At 42.6% G+C, this 13,333-nt stretch overlaps 1 protein-coding gene across 1 annotated transcript in view; it reads right to left on the reverse strand.

Moving 5' to 3' along the window:
- Nucleotides 1-2,843: 2,843 nt before the first annotated feature.
- The window catches only part of atp2b3b (ATPase plasma membrane Ca2+ transporting 3b), a 43,714-nt gene continuing 33,224 nt past the window's right edge, over nucleotides 2,844-13,333 (reverse strand). Inside the window, exons 22-25 of the mRNA XM_040152513.1 lie at nucleotides 12,047-12,154; nucleotides 11,581-11,763; nucleotides 10,180-10,339; nucleotides 2,844-2,869 (exon numbers count right to left, since the gene is read on the reverse strand). Coding sequence (XP_040008447.1) covers nucleotides 2,844-2,869; nucleotides 10,180-10,339; nucleotides 11,581-11,763; nucleotides 12,047-12,154 — 477 coding nt within the window. The remainder of the gene's footprint in view (nucleotides 2,870-10,179; nucleotides 10,340-11,580; nucleotides 11,764-12,046; nucleotides 12,155-13,333) is intronic.

Below are 13,333 nucleotides of genomic sequence, written 5' to 3' on the forward strand. Positions count from 1 at the left end.
CTTTTATTTTGGAAGTGTATAATATCTCCTGACAGCCAGGAGAAGTTAATTAAGACTTTTGTAAATTAAAAAAATAAATAAAAATTCTGACCTTTTTGATAACTTCTATGGCCTTTTATTGAGGAAATGGAATTCACACCTACAGATACACTGTTGTACAGATTAAACCAACAAGCTGTAATATGTTAATGAGTGAGCTTAAAGTACTGGTAGGAAGGATTTTTTTTTTCTTTATTTTACTTTTGAGAGAGCCAGGCTAACTGTTTCCCCATTTCCAGTCTTTATGCTCCGCTAAAATAACCTACTGCTTGCTGTAGCCTCATATTTAGCATAAAGACCTGAGAATTGTGTCAATCTTTTCATCTAACTCTCAGCAAAAAAGAGAATAAGCATATTTTCCAACATGTTTTTAGGTATCCCAATCAAATTATTGTACATCATGATGATGGGGAATGCACAGTACTGGACACACAGACATGACACATAAGCTCTCATTGGTCATACCTGATAGAGCTGAGTGGGCTTTGGCCCTAAAGCTAAAACTGAACACTGACACTAGACATGGGCCAGATCACTTGAGTGGTTGGTTGCTTTTCCAGCATCAAACAGTGATTTTTTTTTCTTGTCTGTAAAAAGGACAGATAGATCAAACAATCTCTTTGTCCACAGTACTCATGGAGAGGGCACTGGTACATGATGAAGTCGACCCAATGGCACATGAGCAGGAGCGGGTTTGAAGTGAGTGCATGTTAGTCTTAAAGGGCCATCGCCTGTGCATTGTGTGTTTGATGGCATTTAAAGGGTTAATGCTTCACAAGCATTCAGCTTTTTTTCAGGAAAAGCTGATGCACACACACATACCCACCGACGAAGGACCAGAAGGGACAAGACAAAGTGAGCATCAGGAAGAATAAAATGGACTGAGGAACAGCAAGAGAGAAGATGATGGAACACAAAAAAGAAATGAAGAGACCGGAAGAGGACGTCACCCATGGGCTCGCCCCAGATGATCTCCATAGATGTTACCCATACTTACTCATCATTTCATCAACATGGTAGGAGGCTGTAAATTAAGTTACTGCTGTATGGGGCTACTGTATGTATACATGTATACATTAAAATCAATGTGAGATCGCATACACTGTATCATCTCATAGCAGGATGGACAGTATTACAGATAACAGGTCATGTGGACTCATGGGGTGGCATTCAAGGACTGGGCAAGTTGGGCTGGAGAAAGAACAGTGGAGAAAATGAAGAATTCTGTGTTGTCACTTCCCAAACATTCAAATCATATATACCTATACAAATATATATATATATATATATATATATATATATATATTTCCCCCCTCTTTTTGTTGTTTTTTGCAGCCATTCTATTTACTATTAGATGAACATTTAAATGTTAAATTTAAATGAACAGGATCTTTGTTTGCCATTTCTGTTTTTATGTTTTTGTTAGTTTTTTTCAGAAGAGACAAGACAATACACATACACACACTGAAAGAGAGCGAGGAATGAAAGAAAATAACTTAAAAAAAAGTTCCATGTAAAAATTTTAGAGAGGGAGAAAATAAATAAACCAATATAAAAGAAAGAAATGAATGAGCACCATTATGCTGAGAAATAAATGAATCAGAGAATGGAAATGAATGCAGTCTGGTTAAAGCTTTAACAAAGCTTTTTACTTATATCGCAAGCAAACGAGTGATTTTAAAGTGGCTGTAGATTCTAGCCACGTAAATGATGGCGGTGGTGACAATGGTGCCATGGCAGGTAGGTAGGTGGGTTATGATAACATTAAAAAAACACTAATGATGAACACCAGTAGAAACAGAGTGAGTCAGCCCCCATAGCCACATGGCCCTGTTCTGCTGAAGCATTGAGGGATGTCAATCTTTTGGATGTCCGCCCCCCCCTCTCTCCCCAACCCACCATCACTCAGGACAATGCCAGCAAGAGCAGACCTGTGCGTATGTGTGACAAGTGTGCATGAGGTCAGGCAGGGTGAGGTGGGCGGGTTCTTCAGGGAGGGTGACGGACAGGGCGGTAGGTTCAAGAATGGAGAGGGGCAGGCAGTTGTTATTTCACGGGGTCAGACTACTAGGGCCGGAGCAAGGGCAAAGGGAGGGAAAGTCGCAATGTTTTCAGGGAGTTGAGAGAAGAAGTTTCCAGCCATTGTCCACTCCCTCCTGTGCCTCCCTTGTCCTTCACTCCCTCTTATTAGCTTATTGTAAGGGAGATCAGATGAAAATGTAGTGTGTGTCCTCAGCCCTCTCTTCCGCTTCCCTTTCCTCCCCCTACCCAAGATTCCGTTCCCCTTCTCCTCTCCCCCCCTGACCCACGTTCAGCTCAGTTATAAGGAGGTCTCCACGCAGTAGAGATGGGCCAGGTGAGGGGCGGAGGGTTTCACCAGCCTGTCCCTGCCATGATGGTTATGGTGGTCTTGGTGGTGGTGGTGGTGATAGGGGCTCCGGTGGCTGGGAGTAACTGCACTGGTGCTGTTGCTGTTGCCATGGGTGACCGTGGAGCTGCTGCTGCTGCTGCTGCTGTTGTTGTTGTTGTTTCGGTTGCATGGGGTCACTGGGAGGCTATACTGGCGATAGGGGCGGGTCGGGCGGGTGCGGGCCGGGGGCTGGGGCTGGGTGGGAGGGGGTGGTGGCTTGCGGAGGGCCGGGTGCAGGTGCTGGTATCTGCTGAGCTCTGATTCGTCGTCCACGTCAGTGTCGTCGATCAGCGGAATGTTATGGATGAGGTCGTTGATGAGGAACTCCGGGTGGGCCATGAAGTTGTGGATGGAGTTGCGGGATTCTGGCTTCTCCCGGCCCTCATACAGTGAACTACGGAATGCTTTCACCACTCGCATCTGCCGAAAGGAAGGAAGACAAGAGAGAGACCACAGGAAAGAGAGAGGACAAGTCAGACATAAGAAAGGGGAAAAAAGAGACAAGGGAAACCCAAGACAGACTCTAGTCCTCCAGCAAACAAACAGAGTGACAGACAGACGGACACTCAGGGCCAGGCGGCTACAGTCAATTTACACAGAATAAGGCGTTTCAGTTTATTTTGTAAAAACAATTTACTTTACTGAGAGCTTCTCTGAGAGCTGAAAATGTTCTTATTGGCTAGATTTAACCAAATTGCATGGGGCCAAGGTGCAACAGTCTTTTGGAACACAAATTAATGGAATATTATGAAAGTTTGGAAATACGTTTGTTTTTTTTACTGAGTCAGATGAGAAGATTGATAGCACTCTCATGATAGTGTGCTAAATATATAGCTACAGCCAAAAACCAATTAGCTTAGCTTAGCATACAGACTGGAAACGGGGAAACAGCTACCCTGACTCTGTCTGAAAGTAAAAAAATCTGCCTACCAGCACCTCTAAAGGTCAGTACTTAAAAAGTTATCTCATTTATCTAATTTGTACAAAAATCGAAGGGTAAAAATGAGAAGTTTAGCTTTGATAGATGTTGATGTGATGGACTATTTCTTGGCTAGGAGTAACTTCCATTGTATCGCTAGAGATATAATGTGATACTTAGTGAGCTATAAGGCACCGGTATACTCCACCAGAACTGCATGTTGATTGGTGGATTAGCTATGGAAACACCCTCGCTCTACAACTATTCAACATCAGATTGGGGGGGCCTGTGTGCGACATCTGTAAATTTCCAAAACCAACAATCTGACATTCACACCCACTTTACACCATGATTGGCCAGCTGTGCGGAAGTGAGAGAAAGCAGGGTTTCCTTTGTTATACAAATATTTCTGTAATTTTTCATGTGAACAACCGAGTCTAACATTATGAAGATTTTCCTAGCTGTTTCCCTCAACTTCCAGTCTTTACGCTAAAGCTAAGCTAATTAACAAAAATAAAAATAAAAATAAGTGTATTAATCAAAAAGTCAAACTATTTCTTTAAGTAACTTCCAAATCTAACTACCGAAGAGGGAAAGTCCTGAAACACAAATAACATAAATAGTGTACTCCTCAGCATAAGAATTATGTGATACAAGCATAAAGACTTTTTTCAGACAGGACAACCACTTGGCATGAGTTCGGAACTATCACCAAATTTAAGGGCAACCTCACCTTGCCACTGCACTTATTTTGTACAGAGTGCATGATTCCATTTCACGTTATCAAAGTCACTTCTCAAACTTTGTAATCATCTTATTGTAAATTTGGGAACACAAATTTCTTGTCTAATTGAGTTTCAACAGAGAGTCCACCTGACCCTGTAAAAGTGAAAAAAAAAAAAAAAAAAGAATTTTAAAATGAGTTGGCTAATGACGTTTTTGTCAGTTCTCACACACCAATCGGACCTCACAAGACGGGAGCATTCAGAGGCCACCATCACAAAGACCACAGAAGCTACAGACACTTCACATCATACACACGTGGCATGTGTGTGTGTGTGTGTGTGTGTGTGTGTGTGTGTGTGTGTGTGTGTGTGTGTGTGTGTGTGTGTTGATATATTATGTGTGGGAAAAACACTCATACCTCAGCATACTGGGTCACATGCATGCATACAATCAGATGAGCGTTGTTGTTAGGCACAAATGAATAAGAAGCAGGAATGGTGAGTGTGTTAGTTTAATGTACAATAAAATAAGAATTTGGCAAGAACCTATATCAGTGCCCACACACAACCACACACAAACATGCATGCAGCAGCAGTGTAATTGAGTGAACCAACAGTTGAATTGTTTCCACATCGTGCAGCTTGAAGGTTGATGTCTGCATGCATTGGACTGTTGTCAATCATAGGTGCTGTTTGTTAAAGAGAGCTGCTCCGTACACGCAAACACATTGACAGTCAGACAGTGAGTCAGTCAGTCCGCATTTCAATGCACACTGGCACACAAGCACACACAGACACACACACATGTGCAAAATGTACTGCGGCCATGCAACAGGGAGAGACAGAGGAGAGCAGAGTGATTGAAACGATGATGCTGCTGATGAAGTTGCTGCAGGATATTTAAAAAAAAAACAAGTCTTGCAAAACATAAAAGGTAACATCACAGAGAATCAGCAGGTTAGAGCAGTATGTGATTGGTTAGATTGCTAGAAACAGAAGCTGATTGGTTCAAAGGCTGGAGCGAAAACCTCAGGCGTCAGCCCTGTCACACATAGAGAGGCAGCCAGGTCATGCTGAATCAGATCTTAAGCTTACGCTCCCTTTTCGTCTCACTCTCTCTCATACACACACACATCAGAATGAGGTCTATGAGTGTACTTCAAGGTGCATTATGCAGTGTGTGGTGTATGTGTGCGTAAACACATTCTTTTGCCATGGCAGTTGGTCCATGCACCCTTCCCCCAAGCCCAAACAGAGGAAAAGAAGCAGCATGAGCTCAAATGAAAGACACAGTTAAATGCAAATATACTGACAGGCACAGGCAGGCAGAGCCCTACATAGAGACAGTTTGGCCAGATGAGATCAACAGAGAAGAAGGTTTATGTGGACTGCAACACCGACTGGAGTCCAAACTGCGATTATGAGATGTGGATGGTCAGGCATCTGAATGGAGATCAGTGCTGCAGTCGGCCAAACTAGGAGGTGTCTCTATATATGACTCTGGCATATATGATAGACTGACTGACAGACAGACAGACAGACAGACATACAAACAGACAGACAGTCAAGCAGTAGGTTCAGTGCTTATCTGTTTTTCCAAAGAGCCTGTCAGACAGCAGAAAAACACCACATGCAGACTGAGAAGGTTTCAGAACGTTACTTTCTCACTTCGTCAGCGCTTGGTTTGTTTTCATTTTGTCTCCATTGAAAAAGTAAACTTTCGAGTATATAACGCCCACAGTGTGACCAGAGAGGCCAGGAGGTCAGGGCACTGCTGTGTTACTTATTTCTCTCACCCACTTTCTTTCTCTTTCCCTCTTTCCCTGTCGGCTCTTTCAGCAGTGCTTGATGGAAAAACGATGACGGTTAAAGTACAAGAAGGAAATAGGCGCTGGAAGGTAGAGAGACTGCTGTGAGCAAAACAACTGCTGATGAGAAGAAACTGCAACGTAAATACAGGGAGAAGCTTTGAGGTAGACGACTGGTTAATGGCTCCCATTTCTCACCGAGTGTCCCAACTCTGAGCAGCACCCACCCTTTGATATGTGATGAATGAGCTCTAATGCATAGCAACAACTCAGCAGCCCTTCCTCAATTCAATGCATACGCTCTTCATGTCCCCTATTCACATCCCATTTAAGGAGCCAAAACTGAGGGCAGAGCCTGAAATTTTCTTTTTGAATATGAAGGAACTTAAGCAAAGACTTGAGGAGCTGAGGATGGGTTGGAGATATGGCCTACACGTTCTATTGCCCTTTATCTTTCCTGACCAAAGTAAACTCATATTCATCTCTTTTCTCAACTTTACTGTAATTGCAGGTAGATGAAACAAGCCCAATCTGAAATGAAAACAAACTGGATCCATAGATCAGCTCTAAAGAGCCAGAAGGATCACTAAGGTCCAGTACAGCTCAGGCAGAGGAATGCATGATACTGAGAAATCTAATTATATCAATTTAATACTCCTGTTTAATATTTTAGATGTTTCTTTCAGATATCCCTGGAGTCTTTTCTTTCCCAGTGATGATAGATTTGGCTGTAGAAGTATAAAAGTCAGGGAGGTGATGGTGTCAACGTCAGAATTTACGCACATCATACTGCAACAGGGCACAGAGCCAAATATGAGGGCTGGGTTCTCTTTGCAAAGAACTCTGGGTAGTGGAGTAAAATAATGACCCTGAAGCTAACTGTGGACAAGCAGCAGTGCACGGAGAGAGGCAAGTCTGTCTTTATAACACATAGGCAATCATTTGTAGTGTGTTTTTGCTGCTAGAGGATTCCCACATCAGACAATATCATCAGACTTTAGGCAATCGTAGGAACGTAGTTAAAAGTTAAGGCTGGAGATATTCTGTATTTGTTACAGTATGGTCACCAAATCCCATATAAAGACCAAAACCAACGATGCATTAGTCCTTCTCTCAATTCTTTCTGACTTCCCTACTTTCGCTGTAGCAGTCTTCCCCAAGTTCCTAGGTTCCAACTGAGGACGTAAACCTTTAAAAATGGGCGATAAATGTTAAAAAAGGGTTAATAATTTCCTAAAACAGTTGGTCACTGTACATTTTGCAAATTTTATTCAAACAGGAGGAAATTGTGCAGTTGTTGAGAACAGTGTTTAGTCCAGGATTTGGTGCATTAATGAGTTACGGCATGGTTCAGTGGATGTCAGTGTCAATCAGTTGGTCCACCACTTTGGACCAATTGAAAAACTGTATCTCAACAATTATTGGATGGATTGGCATGAAATTTGTTACAGATATACATGTTCTCCATTGAATGAATTTTAATAACTTTGGTGACTTTTCATCTTTTTCTAGTGTGACTAGATACCTGCACAACTAATGACATTCCCATCAGCCTCTGCTGTACTTCGCATCTAGTGCTACTTAGCAAATGTTTGCTTGCTAACAGTCAACAACTAAGATGGTGAACATGGTAAACATTAAACCTGCTAGCTATCACCATTTTAGCACTGTCACTGTGAGCTTGTTAGCATGTTGAAATTAGCATTTAGCTCAAAGCACTGCTTTGTCTAAGTTCTGCCTCACATAAATGCTATCAAGGCTAAAGGCTTCTAGCCTTATTAATAGTTTTTGGACAACTAGGGTGCTCTGTGACACACAGGAATAAGATATATCAGGATTTGGATACACACAATACTTGTCAATAAGATGCATCCAGTGTTGGTTCTGGTCTGTTCATGGGATTTGTCGACTATAAGAAAACCATAGAATCCAAGTCCAATCAAGTTTGGTACACTTTTCAGTGTCTAGAAATATCTGAATTCTGTTTTTTGTGTAAACCTCATCCTGAAAGCTAAAGCAAACAGGAACAATTGTATATTTTATTAGAACACGGGCTTCCTCCATACAACAGGAAGTGATTGAGAGACGCAAACCTTGGTCACATTAAACTCAAACTTAATACTTGCTCCTTCACATTCCCTCCTTGTCCCATTTGTTTGTCCAAATGCATTAGGTTCCTCATCGGGAACTGAACGACAAGAAGATGACTTCAAAATGCAAGTATGTGTCATACCACTGTTGTGTAACAGATTTGGACCAAAGAAGCTCTTCAAATTAAAGAAAAAGAATTGAAAAAGCAAGCAATGAACTAGCAGTGGTGGGAGATGAACAGTAGTTTCATGCTTTGACTATACATCCTCCTTCCACACCTTTGTTATGTTACTGGTGCTTTCAAAAGGCAGCCAATCTTGCAGCAATGTCCAGCTCTGAATAATGATGTAATAAATTTTATTACATATTATAAAGTGATGGAGAGAAGGATGTGTTTCCAGAGTACTTAAATAACACCCAGGTAACCCCTAGTGTCTGTACAAAATGATCACAACAGTGAGGTGTCAGCAGCACCGTCTTGGGCGTCTCTGTATCTACACCTAGAGGTGATGGCGCAACGTGGAGAGGAAGGCAGCGTGGAATGGAAGGAGGGAAGGGTGGACGGAAAGGAGCAAGGAAGGTAAGGAGAAGCAACTGAGAAGACAGATGAAGACAATCAAATGAAGAGACAAGCACAACCACATGCATGCATGCGCGCACACACTCATACACAAGCACAGGTGTACACACTCACACACTGACAGAGAAACACACAGAAGTCAAACTACGGCTCTCGGATATGTCAGCAAATACACACACGTAAACACACTTGCAAACAGGCACGCGCAGAACTGACATACAAAGAAATCAAGAGAAACATGAGGGGTGGACACTACTCTAGTAAGGAGATGGGAGGATGACAAAAAGGGATGAGGTAAAGGACAAAAAATGAAAAAAAATAGAAAAAAAATGAAGAGAAACCTACTAAAGAAACCTTATCAGTAAGCTACACAAGAGCCTGTATTTAGATCTGGTAAATCTAAATACCTCTACAAAACAACAACTCTACTTATGAAGAACAATTAGAACACATTTCCAAGAATATTTCTGCAAACAGGGAACCTGTAATATCTCGTAAATATAGAAGAAAGTGGAGAAAACTGTGATGGAGAGAGAGGAAAAAACAGACTGCACAGAGAGAAAAAGCAGGACTTTTTAGGGACATCAAGGGGGCCAAACTTGTGACGTCGGAGCTGGAAATACTGTTACAGAAATAACCAGTTGACAACAATTGCAGCACCGAACAAAAGTGAGAGGAGCAGAAGAAAGAGAAAGAAAGCAAGAGCAATAGAAGAAGGAAGCTTTTTTTGACTGAAGTCTTCGAAACAGCAGTGTGTTATGGGGCTTTTATACTCGAAGGTTTACAGTTTAGAGAATTGCAGAAGCCATATGAAAGCCATTTAGTAATGAGTATTAATTCTATGGCAGTGAAATATAATCACAGCATTGTCTACAACAGTATAATAGGAGTCACAGAATTGCTACAGCAATGCTATATTCTTGTGGTTTTTAGACAAAAGAAATGACACCACTCCCCTAGATTAGAGACGTTTACAGCTGGGGTCAACCACAGTAACCACGCTTGACCTCATTCACAGACAGGAAATAACACATGGTGCAGGAGGAGCTGCCATTTGCTCTCTGAACTTTAGGATGCGTCCTTGACTTCTCAGAGTATATCAAACTATTTCACTGCTTACATTTCTTCTTTGTGTTCTTTAAACCTGAGTCACTTTCTTTCTTAATAAACAATGCTGTCTCTGTCTGGACACCTCAGACAGAGAGAGAACAGCAAGTCGCCTCCTGCACTGACCAACACTCAACAACAAAACAGATTCTGGACTGGGACCGGGACTGGATTTGGACCAGACCAGACCAGACCAGAACTATACAGCCGGTGAGGACTGGGTGCTGTTTAAAGGGGAGAATAAGAGAAAAGAAGAGAGGAGACATTGCACACACATGAGCAGCGAGCGAGCCGGAGGGGACACAACCATAGAGAGTAAAATACTGCGGTCCACGTGCCGTGCAGCAGAGTGTATGTTTGTTTGAATAGGTGTGTGTGAGAGAGAAGGAGACTGCAAGTGTGTATGCAGCTAAATGTGTGTGTGTGTGTGTGTGTGTGTGTGTGTGAGTGTTTGTGTGTGTGTGTGTGTATATGTGTGTACATGCGTTCGGCGGACTCACTCCCAGGAGCTGGGCTGGTATTGGCTGTTGCGGTGGAGAGAGCTACGTGAGAGGGGGTAGAGATAGTGTTTACGTCGTGGAGCTGACTGAGCACAGAGGAGCGCCGTCTCACCGCTCCCTGAAACGAACCGCTTCGCTTGAACGTGCTCACTACCTCCATCTGCAGGACAGAGACAAAACAGCAGCACTCAGTGAGGGCAGGAAAGGCCGGTCTGGGTGCGTGCGTGTTCGCGCGCGCGCGCGCGTGTGTGTGTTGTCGTTCCTTTAAAGTAGTTCCTGTCACAGCAGAAATAACCGAAACACCTTTTGATTCCCTTTGATGGCAAATGCGCATCAGTGATACGCATCACAACTGCTTTCTGAATAATACTGACAAGTTTATAAATGATGACTGTATGTGCACATGAGGTTGTGTGTGTGCTTGCATGTGTATCTGTTCTCGGCGCACACAGGCGAAACGCTCTTGGCGAAAAACTGACAGGCACTTAAGCAGAGAGTCTGGACTGGCTCTCTAACACTGCTTAGGAAGCTGTTTGGTGAAGATTGCTGTTCATGTTGATGCCGCTTTGCTGCCTTACTCTCCATTCTCGCACAAAGCAGTGCGAGAATCGATCACTTTAAGTAATCAAGCAAGTCAACAGCCTGTCTACTTTGCATAGCCCGCACACAATGTGTAAACACTCATACACACAAGGGCTGCTGCAGCGAAACACACACACACTCACAGCATTTATCCTGTCTGGTGATGTTTATGAGCATCTAAAATACCACTTCCAAGTTAGAGAAAACAGAACAGAACAGTTAGCTGTGTGGGAGAGAAAAGAACTGGAGTCATTATGTTTGGCACAATTCAGAAGAACAGCACAGACAAGATGAGAGAGACTGACTTTTGAAGAGTAAGAACAATTCAGATACAGTGTTTAAACTTAACTAAAATTGTATATCTGTCAAATGAGTCAATAATGCAGTATATCTGTTAAAAGAGTTCTTTCTTTCTTTCCAAAAGTCTCTCCTTTAATGTTAGTTTGTCAAGGCCATGATACTGGCAGTTTATTTAGGCAATGTTACTACACAAGTCAGGAAAAATACCCCCCCCCAAATAATTTGCATTTTATCATAAAGCATTAGGTTTGAAAAAATGCATATATTAGGCATTCATACTCAGGTTCCTATGTTCTTTGAGATACACACAGTAATATTGTCTTTGGCTTTCATGTATCCTCTTTTCATGAATCATTTTGCATATTCCCCATTTCTGTAATTCATCTTAAACAAACTGCTTGTTTGTCATGACCACGTGGAGCTTCTGGTTGAGGTGTTGATGTGTCTGGATATCTTTAGTTGTGTATTCCTGTGGAAAAGTTGGTTAAGGTTTGTTTTGGAGGTCCGTTCAAACAGTACCTGGGTCTGGATGCGGTTGAGGCCTCTGAACCAGAGGATCTGTCCACGGCGCAGCTCTCTCTCAGCGCAGTCAATCTCCTCCTCATCCTCTGCCAGCTCCTCCCCTTCCTCCTCCCCCGGCTCCAGGCCCAGCCCCGCCTCCTTCAGGCATGGAAGCCGCTCTGTCGGCACTGTGGCGATCACCTGGAGGCCACAGTTACATTGTTACATTGTCGTTTGACAAGAAGACACTTGTATGGTGTTATACTGACCAGCTGTGAGCTTTCCTAACCATCATACAGTGGATCAGATAAAAAAAAGATTGTCTCAACTGTAACTTTTAGCATGGAATAGAATAGTGCACAAGTGTTATCTAAGTCAGCGTGAAAATGTTTCCTTAGCTTCACATCAGGGGAAACTCTGGGTAAACCTGGCCTGCCAGCCTACACTTGCTCAGTTTGACTCAGCAGGCTGAAGAGCTGCTTACCTGCCCCCAGAGAAGCTCTCCAACCCCCACGAAAAGACACCAGAGCCACTGCTCCACGTTGAGAGGGGCGCAGCTGAAGGGCTTCCCTCCCCACTGCACGATCACGATCTGCAGCAGAAAAACAGGCAGGGTTGTAATTACTGTCACGCATGCAAACACAGTGTCAAGGGACAACAGAGCACTGCACCATCTATGTCTGCTCCACCAACCACAGTCTATAAATGTCATTCATAAACGTTCCTAAGTGTTAAGATTTGGTTTCTTCTCCCCAATTCTTTAAAAGGTAGGAAATATACTTATTCACTTTCAGGTTGAGAGTAAGATGAGAAGATAGACACCACTCTCATGTCTATCCGTTAAAAATGAAGCTGGAGTGAGGATGCAGTTAGTGTAGCTTAGCATTAAGACTGGAAACAGGAGGAAACGACTAGTTTCCGAAATTCCCCTACCAGCACCTCTAAAGCTCACTAATGAACGTGTATCTCATTTATTTCACACGTACGAAAATGCAGTATAAAAATGACTCAGTTTTAAAGGGAGATACATGCTGCTTGAGGACAGAGGCTCCAGGCTACATTAGAATCTCCAATGAACTGTCAGTGGCCATGTTACATTGTGGGTAATGTAGGCACCAGGTTTTGATAAGGAAGAAGAATTGGGAGTAAAAAAGACGACATCCTTGGTTCTGCTGCGTTGATTTTGATTCTGAGCTGTCTATTGTGTGCCCAACAATCTTGTAGGAGTGCAAAGAATTACATTTAGGTTTGATCAAAATTACTTTCAGCTTCTTTATAAAGCTTCTAAGTCCTATGTTTTTACAGAAACTTTTTAGACACAAGTCAAAGCTTAGGATCAGTTTCAAGAACATTTTTCATACCAATTGAATCTATTTACCAGGAAACACAGCAAAAATTGTGTTTAACACTGTGGCGCTACTGTAATGCCTTAAAGTGAATTCAGAGATGTTCTAAGCTGGGAACACATGGCCTCAGCCACATCAGTCATAGCAATCATTCCATTCTAGCTTATGTCACCGTGTGAAACACAAGTTAAGGGAATTTATAGAACTAGCATCCATTAGTAATTGTTCCAACATGATAAACACAACCTTGCAGTTTATTTCCAAACTGTGTCTTTAAACGTGGACCACAGTAACACCATGTTCCTATAGGTCTACATGCCTCAGTGGATGTAGGGACAGCATTTTAAAAAGCCACATGACCATTTACACCAGGAACAAGGCTTATCAAAGTGACACTATCATCTTGTCACCAAACTGCACAGTCA

The sequence above is a fragment of the Xiphias gladius genome, chromosome 18 (genome assembly GCF_016859285.1).
Source record: "Xiphias gladius isolate SHS-SW01 ecotype Sanya breed wild chromosome 18, ASM1685928v1, whole genome shotgun sequence".
NCBI classification, from domain to species: Eukaryota; Metazoa; Chordata; class Actinopteri; order Istiophoriformes; family Xiphiidae; genus Xiphias; species Xiphias gladius.